The sequence below is a fragment of the Phaenicophaeus curvirostris genome, chromosome Z, assembly GCF_032191515.1.
Source record: "Phaenicophaeus curvirostris isolate KB17595 chromosome Z, BPBGC_Pcur_1.0, whole genome shotgun sequence".
Classification (NCBI taxonomy): domain Eukaryota; kingdom Metazoa; phylum Chordata; class Aves; order Cuculiformes; family Cuculidae; genus Phaenicophaeus; species Phaenicophaeus curvirostris.
The window spans coordinates 10805988-10831618 of NC_091431.1; the positions used below are offsets into that span (position 1 = coordinate 10805988).

General features: G+C 37.9%; 1 protein-coding gene across 1 annotated transcript in view; it reads left to right on the top strand.

Annotated features, from left to right (window-relative positions):
* The window catches only part of BDP1 (BDP1 general transcription factor IIIB subunit), a 52014-nt gene that overhangs the window by 9546 nt on the left and 16837 nt on the right, over window positions 1-25631 (top strand). The window contains exons 8-28 of the mRNA XM_069880549.1: window positions 471-525; window positions 1206-1349; window positions 2973-3257; window positions 3591-3759; window positions 4751-4910; window positions 7518-7594; window positions 8901-9045; window positions 9213-9289; window positions 9854-10013; window positions 10671-10753; window positions 11875-12106; window positions 13128-13315; window positions 14051-14267; window positions 14770-14846; window positions 15413-15623; window positions 17135-17250; window positions 17934-18144; window positions 18650-18834; window positions 22158-22374; window positions 23301-23518; window positions 24503-24896. Of these exons, the coding sequence (XP_069736650.1) occupies window positions 471-525; window positions 1206-1349; window positions 2973-3257; window positions 3591-3759; window positions 4751-4910; window positions 7518-7594; window positions 8901-9045; window positions 9213-9289; window positions 9854-10013; window positions 10671-10753; window positions 11875-12106; window positions 13128-13315; window positions 14051-14267; window positions 14770-14846; window positions 15413-15623; window positions 17135-17250; window positions 17934-18144; window positions 18650-18834; window positions 22158-22374; window positions 23301-23518; window positions 24503-24896 (3621 nt within the window). The remainder of the gene's footprint in view (window positions 1-470; window positions 526-1205; window positions 1350-2972; window positions 3258-3590; window positions 3760-4750; window positions 4911-7517; window positions 7595-8900; window positions 9046-9212; window positions 9290-9853; window positions 10014-10670; window positions 10754-11874; window positions 12107-13127; window positions 13316-14050; window positions 14268-14769; window positions 14847-15412; window positions 15624-17134; window positions 17251-17933; window positions 18145-18649; window positions 18835-22157; window positions 22375-23300; window positions 23519-24502; window positions 24897-25631) is intronic.

Sequence of the window (25631 nt, forward strand, 5' to 3'; positions counted from 1 at the left end):
GCTTTTTTAATACCCGTTTCCAAGAGATATTAAGTATTTGAAACATTAAAATGCTGTGTCAACATATCTAGTAAAACCAGCTTACCTAGACACAGTTTGTCTCAATTTTATTTTAATTCAATGATGCTGATAAGCATCAGTGGATGTTTGGTGATGGTCTTCTCTGTTGACTCTTTTGTGGTATGCAGCTGGAAAAAAGCTCTGATATTTCAAACCCCACTTGGAGTAATGACAAAATGTTGAAAATAATAAAAACATACAATTGGTGATATCTATTGGTGGCAGATTCTATATTTAACAATTAATTACAAACTTGTGTTCTGTGAGCGTGCTTCTAAGTTTTAACAGCTTTAGTTAGTAGAATTATTTTTTTTTGTTGAGGAAGGCTTATCTTGCTTGATCTGCCATTTGCACAATATAATGTTGCATTTGTTGCTGACTGAAATAGATAAATATACCTTTGCTTTTAGAACAAGTTCAAACGTGAGGAAAAAGCTAATGGATGGAGGATAGACAAAGCTTTCAGTAAGTAAAGTAAATGTATCTCACCCTACAATGGGTCACTAAACTGTAGTCATTTTTTTTCATGGTATTTCTTGTCCTTTGCCTTGTGTGAATTAATTATAACAGAAAGGTTTTGCTCTTAGGTAGGTTCAGAAGCTGAGGAATCTTAGGTTTCTATAACAAGCATGGTTCACAGTAAAGATTGCTAGGTTTAATTTTTGGATTTTCTGTATGTCTGATAGGTAAGGTTAACATAAACTTTCCTATATATATATTCAGTTGAAGGTTATTCTGGTTTTACGGGAATTTCTAGCGGAGTTACTTAGTGTAAACACCTTTGAGAATCCTTAAAGGCTTTGTCCATTATTTGAGTGAGCTAACTAGGTCCTAGAGCAGCATGTTAATACATTATTTGATACTGTGGTATTATTTGTGTATTTGTCACTTTGTAAACTTTCTAAAATGGTAAATACTATAACATTTTTATGATTATTTTTATTAAACCAAGCTACATCATCCGTATATATGTCAACTCTAGTCACGGCTCAACTGATAATTTTCAGAAAGAATTCTCTGCATAAATTCATGCAACCTCTGCTTTTTGATATCATAACGTGTACAGCTGATAACTTTACAAAGCAGAAGCTTGGGAAAATTATCAACTTTGAACTCTTTTCTATTTCTTTGCTTTAATCTGATAGAAGAAAAGCGGCCGTTTGATTTTGAATTCTTTGCCCAACTGCTTGAGAAGGTCTTAGCAGATGAGGAAAAGAGGAAGCAAAAGACTGCTAAAAGCCAGAAGCCAAAGGAAAAGAAGCCATCAAGGCCTTGCAATAAAACAAAAGGTACTTCAGAACAGTGCGTGAGATAGCATTACAGAGTAATGTTCAGTAATATTTTGCTATCCGAGAAAAAATCACATAGGGAATCTTTTCCTTCCCTGTTCTGGGCAGAGCAAGAGGATCCCGGCTTCATAGCATGACTTTTATCAGATGTGGTTTGTTGATAATATGGGCTGGTAATAATTGGTTGCAACTGGCTTCCTGAAGTGTGTTTTCTCTGGGCAGAAGTGTGGGACCATGCTGAGATTAGTGCTCTTCCATGGTCTGAAGCACTGATATTCTAAATGGGATATCCTGGTTTAACCGTTGATGAGTATCTCCATATGCTGGTAATGAATTCGCTTTTAGATTTTTTTTTTAGAATTCTTGGGCCAGAGCTGCATTTTTGACAAGCTCTTCTGTGACTTTTAATTTAAAATCTTCTGACATTTTAAAGCCTTTTCTTTTAAGGACTCTGTTTCTCCTTTAATTATAGTTTCACTCTGAAGGGTATGGTTCTTTTCAGGGAGTATTTTAAAAATTGTTTTAGTTTTCTGGTCTATTCCAAATATAGGATAAATATATATTTGTTTACTGTTGATCACAATATAGTGTCTTATTACCCTAGTACCTGTGAAGGAACCTTCATAGGTGTGTTTAAATTAAAAAGCTATATTAACAGCATTTCATAAATTCCCTGCTAATTCTGTGAGGTTATTCACATGTTTGTTCCACTAAGCCCTATTTTCTTGTAAGTCGTATTATGGAACAAACAAGTGAACCACATTTTTTAAGGGGATGCTAGCTAGGAAGCAATATCACTGCTTAAAATTGATGTAGTTGCTACTTTTCTATAGCCTTGATTTCAGATTTGATTAAGTACAATATTCCACCTATTAGGACTTAGAGCTATATACAGAAATTCCGTTCCTAGACTTCAGTGGTAAATTAAAGGTATTTTATGTGTGTGAATATGCTTTTCTACTTCTCTTGCATTTTGGATTTCTTATTTACAAGGAAACAAGTTAATGTAAGAACAATAAAAAAGATAGGGAAGGATTTTTAATGGTTGATAAACCAAGATCCAGTCAAAATGTCCTGACAACGGGAGAGGGGAATTTTAGGAGCTCATTAAACCCAGAAAAGATCTTGTGAATTATTAGCTAAATAGTAATTCAGCTTACTTATGTAAATGAGAATGGTTATCTGCAATACATTTATTGATCAGAATTACTTTTTCCTGGCATACTTGTTGCAACCATCATCACTTCTTTCTGCAGAGATAGAATTAATTCTTTTCAGGAATAGCAAGGCCTATTTTTCCCTGATCCGAAAGTGACTGTGTAACCTGCTTAAACTAGGAACAAGAATATTTACTAAATGGGCTTTCCATCCTAAATTGACTTTACCGTGGTGAAGTGTTATTCCACATATAGAACATGTTTTGCATTTAGTGTTGAAGCTAATGTGTGCTGAAGCTTTTCTGTTTAGTCAGTGACTGACTTCTCATGGTCCTGCTCCCATGCCTGACAGGATATTGGCAGTGATGTATGAATCCACAAGCTGTTGCTAGTGGAAGTACCTTTGTGATTTATGGCTCCTAATACTCCTCAAGTCTATTAACCAAGGACTGTATTGTTTTAATAGCAAAAGCTGCCAGCACAAAAGCTGCTGGTGATCAACATGATATTCAGGAAACTGGAATTTCTGATGCAGAAACAGAAGCAGATGCTGTGATGGCTGAGAAAGAAAATGAGGGATCTTTGGACATTTCAGAACAGGCAGAAGAACAGGTTGCATTGGAGCCAGTGTTAGCAAAAAAGAAGAGAAAGAAGAAGAGAAAAGGAGATCCTGAAGATGAAGTGGAGAATCTTCCAGAAGAAATGGCTGCCCCTTCAAAAACTGCTGACAGAGAGAAATCCTCTAACAAAAGTAAGAGGCAAAAGTGCTTACTTTCAAATGTTCAAATACAAATTTTATGTAAAGGTGTTGCAGACTTAAATGAGAACTTGGGTTTTGATTTTATGTCATTGATCTGCCTTGGGACGCTGTGGAGCAATGCCTTTCAAAATTAACTTTTCACACTAAATTGAAAAATATTTTATTTTAGCTGAGAGCAGTTGTCTTAGATTTTAATACTTAGGCATTTTCTACTGGGATTTTGGATCTTAAATTAATTCTTCCTTCACTGTAGGTAGGATGTGAGAATTGGAATTTTGAGATGTTGCCCATGAGGTCTGAATTGATTTAATTCCCATTCATTAGCAGAAAAGAAAGTGGTATGTGATGCAAGCGATGATCATACTACCTGTAGAGAAGAACTGGATAACGTTATTGAAGGAAAACCAGATGAGACTCCTGCTACAGTGGAATCAGAGTCCTGTTTACCAGTGGATTACATAATGGAGGGGGAAAGTGGTGGCAGTTTTTCCAGGTAAAGTTTAAAATGGAAAGCTTAGATAAAATGAAAAATAGTTTAAAGCTTTATTATTGGTTTTATGTATTCGTGCTTACCCTCATGTTACCTGGCACAGAATGGGCAGATTTTAGGTTTCTGAGGAGTGTCCTGGCTTTTAGTTAGCTGATATTAATTTGCTTTCTCAATATATTCTCTGCTTTGATTGGCTGTCCTTGCAAAACTGATATACATTAGTACTAAAATTCCATTCAAAACTGCTTTCACTTTTTTAGTATGTTATAACTCCTAATATTTCTTTCAAAGCAATGCTAAGTAGTGTTACCACACACTTTGAATTTATATCTATGATCTGGTTTTAATACGATAGTTTTTGTGGGAAAGGAAAGTTGCTTGGACTTCATTTGTGCAGGACCCACACAGCAGGCAAGCTTCTGGTTTCAAGTTTGGGCATTATTTTGCTAGAAAGAAAGTGAATGTTTGTTTTATTAAGCTTATCATACAAAAGTGTGGTGATATAAAAAGTCATCATGAAGCTGTTAGTGCAATTTCAGAATTTTGCATGTTAATTATTGTATTTAGCAGTACTGTAACTGTTTGCTATTTCATACAGATTTCTGGAGTTTTTTATGTGTTTTAATACCTCATTGGAAGCATATGAGGGAACAGTATTTGTCTTTGAACTCAACATAGATTGTTACTGAAGATCAGGGAAACAACAGCTTCTGCATACAATGTTTACAGTAGTAAAGTCTGTTTTAAATTATTATCTAATCTAGAATATTCAGATGAATTTTTAACAATCTTTTAGTAGCATTGCAAAATTGTTTTGAAGCTCATATCCCACAAATAACACTAAAACTTGCAAGATTCTCGAAAACATGTGTAGTTATTTAACATTGAAATTGCATAATTTTATTCCATGTAACTTGATCTATCTGTAAACCATAATAGTTTTTTAATTAAAATACACCAATATAATGGTTCTGTGTGCTTTTATTGATTTCAGTTTGGCAGGTAGCAATGATGTTCTACTAGAAATGGAATCTGCTGAACTGAGAACCCTAGATAGTAGAGATGATGCATCACAGGAAAGCCAAATTTCAGAGTTACTGGCCTCAGAGATTGGAAGCAAAGAAAGAGAATCTGAAGAAACTAGAGAAACAAAGGTATTTTTATCTTCTATGCAATTCTTACTTCTTAAGATCTTCCTCTTTGTTGTTAATGATATTTCTGTAAATCAAAGCAATTTTTTGGTAGTTTTTGTGATATTTTTACCACTAGGTGGGAAAAAGACAACAAGCCTGAGGACATTACCAGAATTTAGATACTATCAGTCTGGCTGTCTGTAATAGGTTGTCTGTAATGCTGAATATGAGAGTATACTGTGCATGCCTGGCCTATCTCAGACAATTTAAACAGCTGAACAGTTGAGTTGTTCAAAAGTGAAGCAGTACAATATCAACAGTAAAACCCTGGAGCAAGGTTTTGGCATACATTTACTAGCATGGTGTTGGAAACTGATTTGAACAGGATGAACATGGGGTTGTTTGTGCTACCTCAGAATGGAAACATATGTAAACTCTTGTCCGCTACTACTGGCTGCCATGAGGTGTTTCAGGAAAGATATAAGAAACTCGACCAAGATATTTCTTTGGGTATTGTCTGATCAGGTCCAGTGATTCAGAAACTTCCTGAAATTTCATTTGGCTTCTTTTGAAGCACTTGATGTACTCGTGAGTTTGGCTGCTTTTTTGCACCTATCTGTACCTTTGTGATAAATTGCATACTACAGCTGAGAGTTTGTTGTTCTAATTATTCATGTCATTAAAAAACGTATATATATTGTTTTACACCTGATGACTGGTCGTTTAATATGCACTGTGCTTCTATTATTATGTGCCTGTTCATCTTTGTGCTGTTCCTGATCACCTTCTCCAAGCTATTATTGTTTATAATGCCACTTTTTCCTCTCTCCAGCAATAGTGTTCTCATGCTGAAGAGTCATAGTTTTACTCTTCTCCTCAAATAGAGAAAGTTCCATTCCTCTGATCATCCTTCTGTCCTTGCATCAGTATCAGTTTTTGAAATTAATATCATACTGTTAAAAAACTTGTGCTGAGGGGAATGAATTACCTTCTCTTGTCTTTCTAAGATAAAGAATGATCCTATGGCTAAAGTTTTTTCTGGGAGATTAGGAAATTCCTAGTGTTAGTGTTTCCATAATGTGGTGGACAAGCTATTTGTCCTTTGGCTTTTGTGTTAGGGTCTGTTACCTAAAATAATATCTCCATCTTAATGGAAAATCATCTACTTAGGATCTTCACAAATACTAAGTGCCTGTAGCTGGAAATATTGTAACAATACAATCTCCTGGTATTGGTTGGAATAAAATTTATAAAAATAACTGAACAGGACAATGTACATATATACACCAGCCTGTTATAGTGATGTCAGTAGCCTGAGCAGCTAAGCTGTCTGGTTGATTAATTATGGCTGTTTGAAAGGAGAAAAAAGCATAATAATCTCTAAAACTGATAATTTTGAAACACCTTGTATGTCAGTTCTAATTATCTTGCTCTGCTGTGCTTAACATACTTTAACAGCATATGAACATAATAACTGAACTAAAACTAGAAATACTCAGCCAACTGGTGATGTGAAACATGATTCTGTTAATATTATTAGAGACACAAATAAAGTAGATAAATACTGGTTTTAGCATGTAGACTTTTCCCTTAGTTCACTAAATATAATAGATCCCATAAAATCTCCACTGTTTTTATGATTAGTTATCTGTGTTGTCAAATTCTTTTTCATTTTCAAAGTGAATGTCAATGCTGTCTTAAGTAAATAAATTAAGTACTAGACCTGGAAACTAATGGTAGCTGATACTGCCTAATAAGTCTGTTACCAGCTTTATCCAAAGGAAATAAATGGGCTGACAGGAACATAATGAAGTTCGGTAGTGGGACATGCAAAGTCTGGGATCCACCCAAATGGAAAGCAGCTTTACAGAAATAGCCTTTTGCGCCCTGCTGGACACAAAGATGAACGTAAGCCAGCAATGTGCTCTGGCTACAAAGAAAGCTATCAGGATCCTAGGCTGCATTAGGAGAAGCCTTGCCAGCAGACTGAGGGAGGTCATTCTTCCCCCCTCTTGAGAGCTGGTGAGGCCACACCTGGAGTACTATAACCAGTTCTGTTCTCCCATGTATAAGGGATGCGGACATACTGGAGATAGTCTGTCAAAAGGCCATGAGGATGGTGGAAGAGACTAAAGCAACTCTCCTATGATGAGAGGCTGAAAGAGCAGGGACAGTTCAGTCTGGAGAAAGAGAAGTCTCAGGGGGATTTCTTCTGTGTCTTCATAAAACATGGAAGGGAGGGTGCAAAGAAGGTGGAGCTGGGCTTTTTCCAGTGCTGCCCAGTAAAAGGACAAGAGACAATGGGTGCAAAATGAATCACAGGAGGATCCAGCTGAGCATCAGGAAATAGTATTTCACTGTGAGGGTGACTGAGCACTGGCACAGGTTGTCCAGAGAGACTGTGAAGTCTACTTTATTGGAGGTATGGGACATACTGGGGAACCAGCTCTGGGCATGTCCCTGCTTGAGTAGGAGGGTTGGACCAGGTGACTTCCAGAGGAACCTTTCAGCCTTAGCCATTCTGTGAATCTAGTTCTTTATTCTGCTTTTCTTTACATTACAACAAGGATTTCTTCCACATTAATTGTTTCTTTTCTACAACATTGTGGTTTTCTTTTCCTTATTTAGAACAAAGACATACATGACTTTTGTAAACCAGATGAAAAGCAGAGTGCATCAAAAAGTGTTTCTCAGTCTGAAATCATGTGAGTAGAATTATTTAACCTTGCAGTGGTAGTAGAGCTAAACCTACATTTACTTAATTTGGATATGGTTCTAATAGACCATAATAGGTTGGACTGGATTATGATAACTTTTCTCCCTATTCAGTGAAGGTTTTTGAAAGAAATTTTAATCAATGCTTTGACCAAAATTTAATAAGTTACATGGGAACAAGATGGAAGACCTAACTAAGCTCAGAAAAAAGCTAACCCCTTTACAGTTAGCAAGAACAAGAGGTTTGTCAGAAGAAGTTCTGCTGTTTTGTGGTGAACCTTAGTTGTGAAAATTTATTGTTTTTTATAGAAGGGCTGTAATGCGTGCTTTGAAATTTGCATTTGTCCATCAGAGCTTGTTAACTGTACACATCGTATATGTTGTATTTATACCTTCCTATGGTATGGAAATTCTGGCTCTTTGGAATTCAGTGCAGAAGTCTAAGTAGAGACATGCCCCTCTGTCTTACTTGCTCTTCTTTACGAAGTTAATCTTTGTGACTATTTCATACACTTACTGCCATGACTGAGTAGTGCTGTTTTTTAAAAAGTCTGTGCCTAAAGTTTCCATGTTTGTGTGATAAGCAACTTCCTGTTCCATTATATAATTTTTTAAAGGTGATTAAGGGATGGACTGCTAGATAATGCTAAATTTTTTTTCACACTTCTGTCTTTTCCTTGGTGAAGGAAGCATAGGAAAATTGTCAAAGCTTTATTTGTGCTGACGTAGGAAAAACATAATAAAGAGTAGTAGTTCCCAATCTGGAGATTATTGATATTAGAGCTCTGTCAAACTGAATCCTAGAACACACCATTGCAATGGTAAAGGATACAGACTGATGTTCCTACCCCATTCTTCAGTAGTGTGTGGATGTTGACTATTTCAATAGGTGTTTTAAAACAGCGGTTTGTAGTTCTGTGAGTGGAATAGCTTTGAGAGGGAATGGAGGGGCAGGACAGGCAGACACACAATTTTGTATATAAAGTAAATCTGCTCTATTTTGGAGCAGATTTCTGTTGTTTCTGTTGAAATCTGTAGGCTTGTTCACACTCACATCAGTTGTGAATTCAGAGTAGAAAAGGTATTCCTATTTATTTAACAGCGTTAAATAAAGTTTATTTAAACACTTCTTTCAGATATTCTTAAGTAGATACCACTGAAAGCCAGCAAAGTTGTTAAGGTTTATTTGATCTCTGCATTTAAAAGTAGCTTATCTTCTAATATCGGACAGATGTAACTCTTGAAGTACATCTTGGACATCAAAGACTTCAAGTTTCTCTTTGTTTATATCTTAAGGAAAACTGAAAAGCCAGCAGGCAGAGGGCGCTTGCAAAGACCTAAACCTAACCTAGTGAGAGCATCTGGAAGAAGAGAAGCGGCGACTCAAGAGACAACTGAGACTGAAACTCCCTCTCCAGAGTTTGTGAATACACATGAAAAGGTCTGCAGGAGGAATGTTACATAATATACTATGCTTTTGTTGCTGTATCTGTTTTGACTAATGCTGATACTGTGGACCAGCTACAGTTCAGTTAGTAGTATTCTGAGCAATGTCTCTGAGGTATCTGTACACTTGTCCGAGTGTAATATTCTTTGCCTCAATTCCAGTGCTCTGAGGAAGACAGTAGAAGAAACAGAAACGATGCCCCAGAAGTAGAGAACATGGATTTGGATACTAAATCTGAGTAAGTATTGAGATCACTTTTCCAGTCTCCTGGAATTAACTGGCTATAATTGTTAATTTATTCTATGTAACACTGTTACAAAAAGAACAGTAATTGTGAAGTTTTAATATAAATCTTAAATTTTATTAGCATTTTCTTGGGTTATATCAAGCGGTGCTCTGGTAGAATGCATGTACTACTTTTCTGGGAAGTTGAGAGAACCATTAATTTATGAAGTACCATCTGTGCTTGGAATTTGAGAGAGGTAAGGAAGGGAAGAGATAACTGTGGCTTCACCTTCTTTTCCACCCTCTTTCGGTTACCAGCTAATGGCTCTGCATCTGACACTTGCAGAAGCTATGATATGCAGTCTGCTTAGGTTCCTCCCCCGTGTGATAACTTAATATTTTTTAATAGGTAGATAAATTGACTTTACACATTCTTTTAAGATTAAATGAATTTTAGTTCTTATGTGAAGCAAATTGCATAAGTTTCAGTTGCAGTAAAGAAAACTGCAAGTCACTGAATATTACACAGGCTTGAATATTATCAAGTAAATGTCACCGTTGTGAATCCTTTGTGCAGAGAACCTGGAAAAAATGTAGTTGCAAAGGCAGTAGTGAGAGGATGTCGACAGAGATTTAAGCCTAATGTTACAAAAGCATCTGGAAGGAAAGAAAAGCCTGAAGAAGATGGAGGAAATGATAAAATGTCCCATCCACAGCCTAAAGGGGACACTGAAAAGGTAACTGGAGATAATGTGTTAGCTAAAAAGTTGGTGGATGTAACAGCAATGTTATCTTTTTTCCTCTTTTTTTTTCTTGAGTATGACTAGGTATCAGCCACTTACTATTTATTAATATTTGTTACAAAAGTTGCAGGTAATTGCATCATACAAGTTCTCTACTACACATGCTTAGTGAGTAGGGTCCTGCTTTGCAGGCGGGTTTCTTATGTTCCTTTGCCAAATTGGCAGTCTTGATGACAAGGTCTGATTTAATGCATCCTCCTTTGGTCCAGATGTTCAAGACGTTTCTTACATCAGATTGTGAGTGCTTTGATCTTTTACTCAGTGCAAGTTCGGCTATTTACTTTAATATTAGCAAATGTTAGTCTGTTCTGCTGATCGCTTGTTAAGATATTTAAGACAGTACACTATTGCAACATAAAAGCCTCAGCTAAGCTGGGAACTTGTCACACAAGCAATAGATGCCAATAATCTCTGATGTCCTGCAGCGAATACAGTTTTAGTTGTTTGATCTAGACTATGTGAAATGTACCCTGTAATCCTCTGTGTCTGTCATAAGCATTTTGTATCCTGCTATGGACAGTTACCTGGTCTGTTAGGTACGACTTTATAAATGTAAGATGGTTGATGTCTCAATGTTTTGTTTCTGTTCAGAATACTGACCAGACTAATACGTCTGATGCTATCAGTGAAGAAGCTGCAAAAGATCATGATAAAGTCCTGGAGACAGTGTCTCAGTAAGTATATCAAAACTGAGAAGACAAGAGCTACTTCCAGCAATTTGCCATCCCTCTTGTGTCTGGTGGTATTACCTAGTGAGGTAATTCTAGAAGTTGCTGAAGAAATTTCTGCAATGAGAAAGAAATTGAGAGAAGAGTAGGAATCTTTTAAAATGTGTGAAACGAATAAATTAAAATACCATAAAGTTAGTCCCTTCAAAACCAAAACAAGCCTTCTCCACTCACTATCTTTAGTGCTGAAACACGTCAGTTTCACTGGATAAGTATTTAAACAATAGGATATATTAATAAGAATGCAATAAATGTTCTTAGAGTGTAGTGTTAAGTGTATGGTATTAGGGGGAAAAATTCCAACATGTGGGCAATTTAATGCACATGTTAATTAGGCAGTGTTCCTTATATTTTCCTTCAGTGGAGAAATGGCAGCTGAAGTACAGGTGGAGATGTTTTACAGGAGATATTGTGAAAAAAACCAGCCCTAAAACAAAAACCCAAAACACTCTCCCAAACAAAAAAACAAACAAAAAGGCTTTGGCACCCAAAGCAACAGAGCAACAAAGAATGTCAGACTTTTGTTTTAAAAGGAGGATAATTGAAGAGGATGGAGGGAGGTAAACTGGGTTTGATAATCTGCCAGAAAATTCCTTTAGCATTTACTTCTTTTATTAACAGCCTTTGTAATTTGGTGCTCAGGGTAAAAAGGCATAGAAACACCAGACAGTTTTAACATGTTGTTAAGATTACAAAGTTATTTATGTATTTTCTGAATGTTTGTAATTTCTAACCCTTCATTAAATTAGGTCCATCTGCCTCTAGACCAGATAGGAATACAAGAAGAGCCATTATGGGTCAGTAAAAGGTCTGTCTGGTGTGGTATTTTGTCTCCAGTGGGAAAAGAAAAAGAACAGGGCAAACATAAGTTTAAACTTGTCATTTATTTGTTCAGTCTCTAGCAGATACAGTTACAACTTCGTTTCATAAAGTTAGTACCCATAGCCTCATTTTAGATAAGTGTACATTAATAACTTTAAAAAGAAAAAAAGAAAAAAATCTCTTCTCCAAGAGACTTGCCGCTTTCAGATGTGGTACGTACTTATTGATCTCATGTATTTTTCCAGGTCTGGTGAAACAGCTGGTTTACAAGAAGACAGAAAACAGAGTATGCTGAAACCAGCACCTCTAAAGAGAGGCAGAGTGCAGAGACCAAAACCAAATCTAGGAAGAACTGTTACAAGGCAAAAAGACCTGACAGATGAAAAAGATCCTGAAAAGGAGAAAGCTGAAAGTGCAGAGGTTGAAAAAGATCTGTTACACCATAGGGATGAAAACAACGATCCATGCCTCAAAATCGTAAGTGTCTTGAGCAGTTGCTTAGGCACAGGTTTTTACTGAGTCCTAGGTAGAAGCCTTTATTAGCAAACATCTCAATATATACCATGTAATTTGTAAGTGTAGCCTTTGCACACTTAGTTTATTCTTTCAGAATAAACAGAATTGTCATGAAATTTCCTCATGCTTGCACTTGGATGCTGTTTTCCATGGATAGATGGAGAATATCTCACTTTGTTGTATTATTTATGCTACTAGATCTGAAGAGAGAAATGCAGAGGAAAAAGATCTCTTGGGAAAGGGACCACTTCAGATAGGAAATACATAGAAAAATAACAATTTTTTACTTTTAAAGTGTCTACTGGTATTAGTTAGACACATAGGAGTGTTTTTGAGTTTTTGTAGAGATAGAAATTCCAGGGAGGTTATTTTCCCTCTGTACTCAGCACTGGTGAGACCGCACCTCGAATCCTGTGTTCAGTTCTGGGCCCCTCACCACAAGAAGGATGTTGAGGCTCTGGAGTGAGTCCAGAGAAGAGCAACAAAGCTGGTGAGGGGGCTGGAGAACAGGCCTTATGAGGAGGGGCTGAGAGAGCTGGGGTTGTTTAGCCTGGAGAAGAGGAGGCTGAGGGGACACCTCCTTGCTCTCTACAACTACCTGAAGGGAGGTTGTAGAGAGGAGGGTGCTGGCCTCTTCTTCCAAGTGACAGGGGACAGGACAAGAGGAAATGGCCTCAAGCTCCACCAGGGGAGGTTTAGGCTGGACATTAGGAAAATATTTTTCATGGAAAGGGTCATTGGGCACTGGCAGAGGCTGCCGAGGGAGGTGGTTGATTCACCTTCCCTGGTGGTGTTTAAGGCACGGGTGGATGAGGTGCTGAGGGTTTAGTGTTTGATAGGAATGGTTGGACGTGATGATCCGGTGGGTCTTTTCCAATCTGGTGATTATATGAAATACTTCTTTTCTTTTCTCCCTGCTGCTCTAAAAGAGAGGTCAAGGAAATGTTTCATCTTAACAGACTGAAACTTTTATTTCTTTTAGGATGTGACGGTGCATGAAGATGTTCAGCCATGCAATCTGTTGTTAGAAGGGGATGTTTCTACAGTTTCTGAGATGAATTCAGTACATACAATGCAGTGTCCCCAGGAAAAGTCCTCAGAAGCAAAAAGCTATGAAAGCGAAAAGGGATTGTCAGATGTCTTGAAACAGGTTTCAGATTTCAGTACAGGGTAAGGTAATTTTTTTTAAGTGGAGAGAAGGGACTCTGTCTGTAGGTATTCTACACTTCTGCATTCAACTCCAGCATTAAAAACAAGTATTGTATGTATAATAAGATATTTAATCAAGAAAGTACTAGACTTTAACAAAGCCATGATAGCTGGAGAACACTGAATTTAAATGCTGTTTGATGCTAATTTGATCTTTAGACTGTGAGCTCAGATTTCAAATAACTGGGGTTTTTTTCTGCTGCTCAGTTCCTGTGGTCCTTTTGTTGGTTCTCACAGTGGATCTCTATATGGTTACGTAAATCTTTGAGTATAGTATTTGGTTTCCTATTAAAGTGTCCTTTAGGAAAAAAAACAAAATAAAACCAACAAAAAACCACAAACAACTATGCTATTAAATATACTGGGTAGTTTTAAACATGATTAGACAAAGGCATTTGTAAAATATTTATATGCCTCTCAAAAAGTGAATGGCAGTTGGATTTGTGCTGAAGTGGTATATTTTCTAAAGTTATCTTTGCTCACCTGTTTGTAAGATACACAGCTTTTTTGTTATCTTGGGTGTACTTTAATTGGATCTTTTTTCACCATGTTAGTAAGTTTTTTATCACTTTAAGAAAGCTATGGATTTTCATGCTTGGCTACTGTGTCGAAGAGAGCTACATACGGGTATGTCATGCATGATTTGGAAAACCACTGTTGTCCCGTGCTTAGTTGTTCTTTTGTTTGGTTTTGTAGGCAGTCTGGTCCTCAGAAGGAAGAAGAAAAAGCTGTTGTATCATCAGCTCGGCTACTGAGGAGTCGATTCCAAAGACCAAAGCCAAATTTAAGAACAACAACTAGTAGAAAGGAAATGCTGGATGTAAATAATAAAGGTGTACCACAGAAAGGTACCAGCAAGGAAGAAAGTTTGACACAGTGTGACAGTGAATGTAGTATCCTTCCTGATACAGATGTAAGGCTTTTTTTTTTTTTAACCTTTAGTTATATTTTAACTTCTGGGTTTGTGAAATTGAATACCAATGATTTAAAAAAAATAAAATTAATCTTTTTTAAAAAGATTTTCTTTCAAAAGCTGATGTTTTCTACATGGAAACTCCAGTACTTTCCACTTGGTTCTATGCAAGGAGAAAAAGATTACATCCATTCTGTATCTCTTGCTGGGCGTCCAGTTGTCTTACCAACCTGAGATGGACTTGTAGAGTTGACAGTGGAGAAAGAAAAGTTTAAATAGAATATGGCAAAGAAGAAATCTAGATTTCAAGCTATTTTGTTTAAAAGAAACAAATGTGTTTTTGTTCTGGAAAGGCTAGAAAAATTGTTAGTGAGCAGTTACAGAGGAGTTTTTGCAGGAAATACTTCAGAAAGTGATTAGTACCAAACTTTGTAAACATCGTAATTTCTCTTGTTGGTTTAGTACCATGACATTTTCTGGATCTTGTGTTTACATTTTTCAGAAAGCAGGAAAATATGAAGTTCTGGAACTACTGGAATCTGAAGTTAAACAAGGTGACACCTCAACTACTAATGCAGGGTAAGGGCTTAGTTACTTTTGTTCCTTGACTGTAACAATGAAAGTTTTTTTTAAAAGGAAAATGTGCTAATGAATTGCTAACTAGCAAAGAAAATCCAATAAAAATACTGAACAAAATCTCAGTTCTCCTAGTTATGACACTAGTGATATGAAAATTCCAGTTAATTCTATGCTAAACGTTAAATTAATGAGCATTCGTTTTACAACTGTTTCATCATCTGAAACACTAGATTCATTTTATGTACGCAAGGGAATACTAGTTTGCCTATCAGAGGAACCACGTGAAAATATCTTTAGCTTTGCAGTAATAAGCAGACGGTAAGTTAATGGCTCCAGTGTGGTACTGAATTCTGTTGTGGAAGTAGTTAAGGCACCAGTGCTTTGAAATTTTTGCTCTAACAGTTTTGTGTTTGTAACTTAAAATCTGCGGAGTTTTATGATTTTTTTTATATGGTGTCTTTGAGAACCTCACTTGTTTTGTATATGTAAATACAAGGCACTTGTGTTTGTCAATGGCGTGCTTTTGTATTAAGTTTCTGATATATTTTTATTCTGCCTTGAATTAGCATTGATAGCAAAAATACCACTGAAGAAGAAAGTAAAAAAACGCCTCTTCAAGCTGTCCAGTTAGGGCGGAGCAGATTCCACAAGTACAAGCCAAACTTGGGAAGAGCTGTTGGAAAGAAGGACTTACAAATATCAAAAAATGAGAGGGAGAAAAAGCCTGAAGCAGAGCAGTTGGTATTGCGAAATGATGAGATTGCCGATACTGTCATTGTGAGTCTTAATATGAATAAGCACTTTGCTTTGAAAAGCATGCTTCCAAGTTCTATGTACTATTTTATGAGGTTAAATTAGAACGTGTATGTTGCATTCCCTGAAGTAGAAACACCGTGAGAAAAAAATCCCCAAAGGCTGGTATGTTGAGGTATTGCAGATATGAAATCAGTGATGTCTACAGTTTTTACTGGTAATGTCATCTGGAAAATAAGAATCTGATTTTTATTGGATTGCATGATAGAAAACAAGGATTATGCATATTTAAGGTAATGTCTAGAATAAAAATGTGGTTTATATTGCAATACATACAAAATTAGCTTTTTTACTCACTCTATATTTCCTGTTTGGATTAATCAAATCTGTATTGAGGAATGTACTGTTGAGTATCAAGAAAAAGCAGAGGATAGCTTTTTTCTCATGTTAAAAAAAACCAACCACAATACCTCATACTAATTTGGTAAGCTTTGGCTGGCTTCACAGCTACAGAACCTGATACTCCTCTGTTTCACACAGGTAAATAGACTCATTCACCTGCACTGTTTATCCCTACAGACACTTTAGTAGGCACTGTAAAAGGTGTTGAAGTCCTTGAAAGCCGTTATAGTATAATGAACTCTTCTGTGACCGATTTGTGGGTCGCTGATGAATCATGTTATGGATGATAGGCATGGAGATCTCAAACACAGCTAACCTTTGTAAGAGTGACTAATTTTTTGAAGTGGTTATAGCTGGTTTGGTTCTTAAACCTGTGTAGATCTAGCTTGGAGTACTTCTATGCTGCATTCCTAGAGAGAAGCAAAAGCGCAGTACTGCATCTGCAATGTCCCTCTCAGTGCCAGTGTCAGCTCACCCCCGGCTCAGATAGCTCCTTGTAGTTCAGCATTAGCTGTTCTAGGCCTGTGGCCTATTGACCATGCATGTACATCTGCTCTGTGCTGTGCAAACCTGTAGAACTACAGCAGGTCCAGTACCCCTCTGTACTAATAAAGCTATCACAGACCTGGAGTGCTGAGGGATGTCTTTGAGTGTCTTGGTTTTGGAACCAGTGTGGCAAACACAGAAATAAAACTAGAGAGACTTTGTGAATCTGAGAGTATGTTATTTTGGCTTGGATGTACCTGTGCATTGCTCAGTTTTCCAGGTTTTTTCCATTTACCAAATTATTTTGTTTCTGCAGTGCTTAATGTAACAGAGAGTTGATGGAATGCTAAATAGAAAAATGTTATGCCTGATGCTTGGGTGCATACAGTATTTAAGAGCCTAACATCAGGTAGCCCAGGACTAAAATAACTTCTGTTCCCGCTTGCCTATAAATTGAATAACGTGCTCAGGAGGATTATCTTCAATAAATACAATGTGATTCTTTTTTTTTATTCAGATTGGGAAAATAGCACAGCGATTTCTAGTTTGGGGTTGTTGGATTGTTGTTTTTTCTATGAAATACACATTTGTTTTAAAAACTGGCTTGATTTCTCTGGTTTTTTTGCTTTGTTTATTGTAAATTAAAGACTGAAAAGGAAGCTGAATTATGTCAAACAGATGTATCTAGCAAAGAGGAAAAGGAACAGCAAGAGGGACCTCAGGGACCCTGTATTTCTGGAAACATATTGTGTGAACAAAGCAGGTGAGCTTAGAGTTTAGCTAAATTGCATTTGAAATGTTTTCATGTGGGGCATAATGAGACAGCTTTGCTGGTGTGAATTGTTTTTTTCCTGGTTAACCTGTCTTTCCTCTATGTTGAATTTTTCAATGCCTACAGGCAGCTTTTTTCCTTGTTTTCAGAGCACGTTTTTAGCACGTTTTTAGTCATTTCTTATCTAGTGCATAGTTGGTCTGTATGAGCTTGTAGCTCTTTTTGACAAAGTTTTACTGGGTCTGTATTAGCATATACAGCAGTAGCAGATGTAAATTTTGTAAAATGTCGAAGATCTCTTTCACTTATCCTAGTGCATTCTTCTATTTTACTACTGCTGTTATTAAAATAAGATTGTAAACATGTATGAGACTACAGATACTTTGATGTTGGTATGGTTAGCAACGCAGCTTTTTACTTTGTCTTAAAAATGTGTTGACAAAGGGATCTTATTCTCTGTCAGATGTTAACTGTAAGTACCCCAAAACAGAAATATTTATTTGAAAAGATAATTTTCTTCATTTTAAACAACTGCATATCAGTCTCTAGCCATCTTGTGTGTTGATTCAAAAATTAATGAATGCAGAATTGCTTTTTTCCACCCTCTCAACCAAAGTCAAATGACATCTTGTTTGTTTTGGTTTGTTCATTTAAATTTGCTTTAAATTTGCTAGTGCTGAAAAGCCCACTTCCCAAGAGGGCAGCCTGAAACCAGGACAATTCATAAGGAATGGATCTCCGAGAACGAGACTGAGTCTTAAAAGAGCATGTAGTGAAAATGTATCTCCAGTGGCACAAAAACGTGCTGCTCCAGTTGAGGAAGAAGCAAATAAAGGACAGAATCCGCCTGTGGCAGAAGAATCTGAAGAACTTCTTTCCTCAAAAGTAAGAATTCAGTTACTGTGCTTTCTGGTGCTTGGTTCAGCAGCAGCTGTTTTTTAGACATCTAAATAAGCTGTTTCAAATGCATAAATTAATTTTGGACTAGTAAGAATTACAATCTTGCTTAATGTTTGCACCCTAATATGAAGTCTTCTAAAATTCTGTTAATTACACATAGATAATATATAGAATTCTGTTAACAATCTAAAGATTTCACTTAAACTGTGAAACTTTGCTTATGTTCACAATACACATATAGTTAACCTGGTGCCATATTTCTGTTGCTGGGTTTCTTCTGAACGTTTTGTTGGTTGCTTATGAATGACTATATTGGTCATAGAACAAGCAACAGTGATGGGATAAATCACTTTGAAGTTTTTATGCAGAATTTTCTGTTAGGTTAATGTCTTGGTCATAACTTGCAATGGTTTGTTTGACAGGTGATGTATTTTGTGCTAATATTGTTGTTTGGTGTTTTTTGTTGTTTGTTTGTTTTCACAAATCTAAGGATGACAAGGAGATACTGTTGTCTGGGGGGAATTTGGCCAAGAATGACAATCTAGACATAAATCCAAAATCTACAAAGTCAGAAGCACTCTCTTCCTCTAAAAAATCACCTAACTGCCATAGCAAGGGAAAACAAGAACATCTGTCTACAGATGCTATAGGAAGCATCCAGGACACCACAGAAAGGTAATGTTCCCGTTGACAAAGTGAAAAAATGCTCTTTAAAAACTTTGTGTGTTGGTCTAGTTTTCACACAGCACTTGCTTTTTGAAGCGTTGACTCTGAGCTGTACTAGTTGTTATATGCTACATGCTGTGAAGGTCACTAGGTGGCGCTTTTAACATAATTTTTCTCAAAGCTATTTACTTTCTAGAAGGTATTTTACAGGTGAAAGTAAAAGCAAGTAATCAGAGCGTAGATGTCTGAATATCTCAGTAATGCATTCTGAGGGTACAGTGCACTATGTGCACTATGGAAAGGACTGAGCAGTGCCATTTGCACTCTCATTTGAGAAGTGGTAGGTAGAGTAACACAAAAATGATCTTGCTCTCTGTGTTTGACACTGTTCCTTTGCTGCAGGAGAAGTTCATGTGATTATGTGCAGTGTCCTGTGTCTTTGGTGGATGGGATGCTTTTTATTTGTGCACAGTATGAGGCAGATAGTACCATTTATATGTAACCATTCTGGGTTATATTATAAGCTACTTTTTGCTCAAATCAATTTACTTTTGCCCTTTTCTAAAATTACCTTCTGTTTTCCATCTGTCTCTGAGCTTCTGCTTAAAATTTCTTCCAGAACTTATGTTGAAATCATATCATAAAGTCTGGGTGCTAACAAGACAAGGCTCTTACCTTACAGTCTTCTTGGCTTCCATGATGGCGGAATTTCACAGAATCACAGAAAGTCTGAGGTTAGAAGGGTCCTCTGGAGGTCATGTTGTCCAACCTCCCTGCTCAAGTAGGGATATACCTTGCTGGTTGCCCAGGACCATGTCCAGACACCTTTTGAATACTGCCGATGTTAGAAGCTCCACAATCTCTCTAGGTAGCGTGTGCCATTGCTTGGTCACCCTCACAGTGAAATAGTATTTCCTGATGTTCCGAAGGAGCCTCCTCTGTTTCATGTTGTGCCCATTGTCTCTTATCCTGTCACTGGACACCACTGGGAAGGATCTGAACAGGATAGACCGCTGGGCTGAGTCCAGTGGCATGAAGTTTAACAAGGCCAAGTGCTGTGTCCTGTACTTGGGGCACAAGAACCCTGTGCAGTGCTACAGACTGGGAGAAGTCTGTCTAGAAAGCTGCCTGGAGGAGAGGGACCTGGGGGTGTTGGTTGACAGCGACTGAACATGAGCCAGCAGTGTGCCCAGGTGGCCAAGAAGGCCAATGGCATCTTGGCTTGGATCAGAAACGGTGTGACCAGCAGGTCCAGGGAGGTTATTCTCCCTCTGTACTCGGCACTGGTGAGACCGCTCCTCGAATCCTGTGTTCAGTTCTGGGCCCCTCACCACAAGAAGGATGTTGAGGCTCTGGAGCGAGTCCAGAGAAGAGCAACAAAGCTGGTGAGGGGGCTGGAGAACAGGCCTTATGAGGAGCGGCTGAGAGAGCTGGGGTTGTTTAGCCTGGAGGAGAGGAGGCTGAGGGGACGCCTCCTTGCTCTCTGCAACTACCTGAAAGGAGGTTGTGGAGAGGAGGGTGCTGGCCTCTTCTTCCAAGTGACAGGGGACAGGACAAGAGGAAATGGCCTCAAGCTGCACCAGGGGAGGTTTAGGCTGGACATTAGGAGAAAATTTTTCATGGAAAGGGTCATTGGGCACTGGCAGAGGCTGCCCAGGGAGGTGGTTGATTCACCTTCTCTGGAGGTGTTTAAGGCACGGGTGGACGAGGTGCTGAGGGATATGGTTTAGTGTTTGATAGGAATGGTTGGACTCGATGATCCGGTGGGTCTCTTCCAATCTGGTTATTCTGTGATTCTGTGATTCTATGAACTGGCTCCATCTACCTTTACACTTTCCCTTTGGGTATTTATATACATAGAAGAGATTTCTCAACCCTTTCCCTCCAAGCCTTCTCTTTATCCAGACTCTCGCCAGTCTTTTCAGCTTTTCATTGTATGAGAAATGCTTCTCTCCCTTCACCATTGATAGCCCTTTGATGGAGTCTATCCGTTATGTCCCTGTCTCTGTTGGTGACCAGTTCTGTGCACTACAGTACATTACTCCAGGTGTGACCTCACCAACACTGAACAGGATCACCTCCCTCAGCCTGCTGGCAATGCTTTTCCTAATGCAGCCTGTTACCATTAGCTTTCTTTGTTGCAAGGGCACGTTGCTGGCTCATGATCATTTTCATGTCCACCAGGATGCCCAAGGCTTTTCCTGCAAAGCTGATTTCCGTCTGCACGGCTTCCAGCATGTCCTGACACCTTGGCATGTTCTTTCCAGGGCACAGGTCTTTGCCCTTCCCGTTGTTGAACTTGAGGTTCTTGTCAGCCCATTTCTCAGCCTAGCTATGCCCCTCTGGTTGGAAGTATGACTCTGGTGTATCAACTACTCCTTCAAGTTCTGCATCATCTCTAAACTTTTTGAGAGTACACCCTGCCCCATCATCCATATCATTTGTGAAAATGTTGAACAGGACTGGATGCAGTATTGACTCCTGCAGTGTGCTGTTAGTTCCTGGCCTTCAATTAAATTCTGTGTGACTGATCCCTAGACTCTGTGTCTGGGTGTTCAAACGCTTCTCAGTGCACCTTCTTATCTGCTCATCCAGCCCATATTTTGTCAACTTCCCAATGAGGATGTTATGGGAAGTGGAGTTAGAAGACATACTAAAGCAAAGATAGCACTATCTACTGCTCTCCCTTCATCTGTAGAGCCCGTCATTTCATTGTAAAAGGTTTTCAAGTTGATTAGGTATAATTTCACCATTTTGGATCCATGCTGGCTACTCCAATTTACCTTCTTGTTTTTCATGTGTCTGGAAGTGGTTTCCAGGATTAGTTAGTCCATCACTTTCCTGGCTGCAGTGAGGCAGACTGGCCCTGGATCACCCGTCTTGCCCTTTCCCAAGAAATGATTTTAAAAGCCCAAGAGTTATATCTTACTGATCTAAATGTGCTTAAACAGATGTAAGAATTTAATCCCATTTAAAAGCTGTAGTAGCTTGAGCACTGGAATTTATGAATGCATTGTTCCTGTGGTTGCTTAATTTTGGGACCAATGGTAGTATAGCTGAAACTTTCTGCTCTACCTGACTTCTTAATGTTGTTTTCCGTCCAAAAGACTTTTTCAGAAGTAATCAGAAAGGTCCACTGCTGCAGAAAAGCAAATTATCTCCTTTTCACATTTTCCTTCCTTCGTGTTGTTTAAACTTCAACTAAATAAGTAAAAATGCAAAACACGTGAGTTCATTTCTGGCTGCAAGTAGTAAATATTTGATAGTAATCCAAGCTTGTAGACTATATTTTGTAGTTTCTGAGACATAAAAGTTGAATAATGCTTTTGTAGGTCCAATGATAAATTAATTTCTGGGGAAGAAAGTAAGCAGTGTGATACAAAACCTTTGCGTGAAGTGAGGGAACCCCACCGCAACCCAAGGCCAAACCTAATGAGAGTTACTAGAAAAAGGCATTATCCTGAAGAAGGTGAAAACAGAGAAGAGGACCCTGCCAAGAGCAGAAATGCAGAAGAGTCTTTGGTGTTAGAAAAAACAGGTGTATCAATGGTAAGTGCTGAGCCAATTTATACCTCAATTCTTGTGGTTAAGTTCCTAGAATCATATATGGCATAGAAATCTAGCATATGCCTAGGAAAGGTTAATATGTTTCTTTCATGTTTTTTAATTTACTGTTGGAAATTGTTCTGAATAAATGGACTTAGAATCTAAAAACACTCGTACTAGTTAATGTCTGTTATTCATTGTACTGTGGAAATAACGGCAGCTGTCTAACATCATGTCTTATGTGTCTAAAATCGTTGTAAGCACACTTATAAGTTGAAATGTACATGAACAAAGTTCAGACCTTCTGCTTAAATTTGGTCAATGGGCCTAACCTATCCCAGACTAGTTTCTTTGTCTATAGTTGTGATACCTGAATCAAGTTTATCTGGTATTCCTTATTATCTAGATGGATAACTAAAATTTTTCCATTAACATACCATTTTATCCAGGTATCCATAGCTTACAGAACTGTGCATGCTGATGGTTTTTTGTGTGTTCTGGGATATGTTTATGTGTCTGTGTTGAATAATGCTTAAACGCTGGGTTTTTTTAATTGTGATAGGTTTTTCATGGTTTTTAAACTATGATAGTTTGTTCCAAGGGCAATGAAAAACAAATTTTCCTTCCTTCAAATTAATAGATAGTTTTAGAAAATTATTTATCTTTCTAGATTCTGAAGAGTCGCTGTTCTTAATAAGTTGAACATGACTTTAGTCTATTAACTAGCAACAGCATTGGGAACTTGGGCATCATGGATAACAACATCTAATGAAACTTATGCTGTAGAGCCTAAAATTACAGAAAAGAGGGGAAAATATCCTTAGCTATCAGAAATGACAGCTGAGCATATTTTCAAGACCCTCAGACTTGATTCTTTAAATCTTTTTTGTTTGGCACATGATACAGTAATAATTGTCTCCTCTGTTTAGCAGGAGTCTATTAACGTAGTGGAAGTTGCATCCTTCTCAGAGGCTACAAGAAAACACAATTTTACAGTATCTGTTGAAGAAACATCTTGTAAAAGAATCAGGCAGGATAGTAGACTCCAGTCTCCAGAAATACCATCAGAGAATGAGAATCGAATAGAACAAGATGATGGTTCTCAGCTTTCTACATCTCAAGAAAAAAAATCAGACAATCTCACAAGGTAAAACAACTGATTTTGGCTTGTAAGCTCAACTGATTGGTTTTCGGTTTTGTTTTTTGAAAACATGAATATTGGCCATAGATCTGCAGAGTTAAGCAAGTGCATGGAAGATGTCAGTCCTTGCATGCAGGTATCCCTATGTCTCTTACCCTATCTGCAATCTCATAAAATGAACACAGCCAGCACTCCGGCAACCCACCTGTTTGGTTGGTCTGCCAAACAAAGGTCCAGCTTTTGTTTCAAGAAGAATGCCTTATTTTGAAGGGGAAGGCTTTGAAGTACCCATGTTGGGGGCATAGGGATTATGGGATCAACCTAAACAGAAATGCCATGCTGCAAGTGTCCACTGCTGCTATATGTTTGACCTCCCCTCCAGGTTTTTACTAAGGGGGTGTTTTTTGAGGGAAGTTTGGAATTAAATTCGGTACCCAAAGTGGTTGTGCCGGTTGTTTTCAGGAGGGAAATAGTAAACAGCTTCTACTGAGGAGATTGCTGTCTGAGGGGCCAGAGGAAGTAATTGTTATCATCTAACAGTTTTAGTTTGTAGGCATTTGTCTGATCAATTGAAGTATCGTTTGGGGCACCTAACACAGCTTTAGGAAAAGAGAACTGGAAATGTTCCCGAAACATAGAAGGCATGTGACTTCCACATCCCTCAAAATGAAAATGAATTCATCCTTTTCAAATCAAAGAATTTTGTATTTTGTAAATGTAATTGTGCAGCTTTCCAGCACTCTGAAAGTGCATAATACACCTCTACAGTCAGTACTTTGCGCGTACATGAAGAAATTAGGATTTTTGATTAAATGGTATATGCATGCATTTTTGTCACTATACATTGGGAAGTAAATAGATTATATTGTTGGTTGCAATGAACTGTGTTTAATCATTGAGTTTGTTTTGATTTATGGTACCTCTTCTGGTTTTATTTGAAATGTATTGTATTTCACTATATTTTAAACATGCTTCTATTCTCTACTTTAGAAGGCAGTCCAGAAGGTCATCAAAACAAATAGTGCTACCAAAACATGCCTCGGGGCTAAGAACTGCTGCTTCTTCTGCTTCTGAATGTGAGGCTGATTGCAGTGAGAAAGGGAATCAAAGGCAAGAAGTCAAACTGAGTGTTACTAGAGGCAGAAGTCTGAAAACTACACATACAAAGAAATCTGGGAAGGAGCACAGAAGTTCGGAGATAACTGTGGTGGTGCCCCAGGCTTCTACAGAGGAAGAAGAGAAGGAGGAAGCGGATGACTTTGAGCCTGATGATGAAAATGAATGCTTTGCATCAGAGGAAGTAAACAAAGCTCCAGCATTTGTTCCTATAGGTCTTCAATCCCCAAAACCTATTCCTGCTCAGACAGAGGAATCCATGGATGAGGTATCACATAGCTGGGTTCTGCATGTGTACTTCTTTTTGAGTGTTTAAACAGCTTTTATTCTAATTGCATCTCTGAGTATTTGAGGTTTTTCCCAGTTTAGTTTAATTAATTAAGAATGTCCTTGAGAGTAGCAGGGATATTGCTTGGCACGCGTTCTTGTTTTTTAACAATGTATAGTACTACATCAGTCTAAGATCCAGTTATGTTTAGAAACTTGTGTTTGGGTCTGCAGGGACTTAGAGGTTTGGGTTTTGGGATTGAATGTAGGTACAGACTGCTGTGATTACTACATGTTTTGAGGACTAACATAGGACAAGTGGAGCATTTCAATTTTACAATTGAATGTTAGGAAATGAGGGAATGAGGGAGATATTTCTGTGTGGTGCCTACTTGACAAGAAACTTTTAACTGTGTGGTGGGCTGGCCCTGAACAGCAGCCAGGCACACATAGCTGCTTGTTCACTCCCCTTTCCTGTGGGACAAGGAGAAAACAGAAGGAAGCTAAGACGACTTACGGATTGATTTAAAGACAATTCAGTAGGTGAAGCAAAAGCTGCAAGTGAAAGCTAAATAAGGAGTTTGTTCACTACTTTCCATTGGCAGGCGACTTTCTGGAAAGCTGGGCCTCAGCCTGCTAAGAGTTACTCTGAAAGAAAAATGTCATAACCACCAGTGCCCTCTTCCTTGTCCTTTCCCTCAGCCTTTATTGATGAACATGACATCATATTGTATGG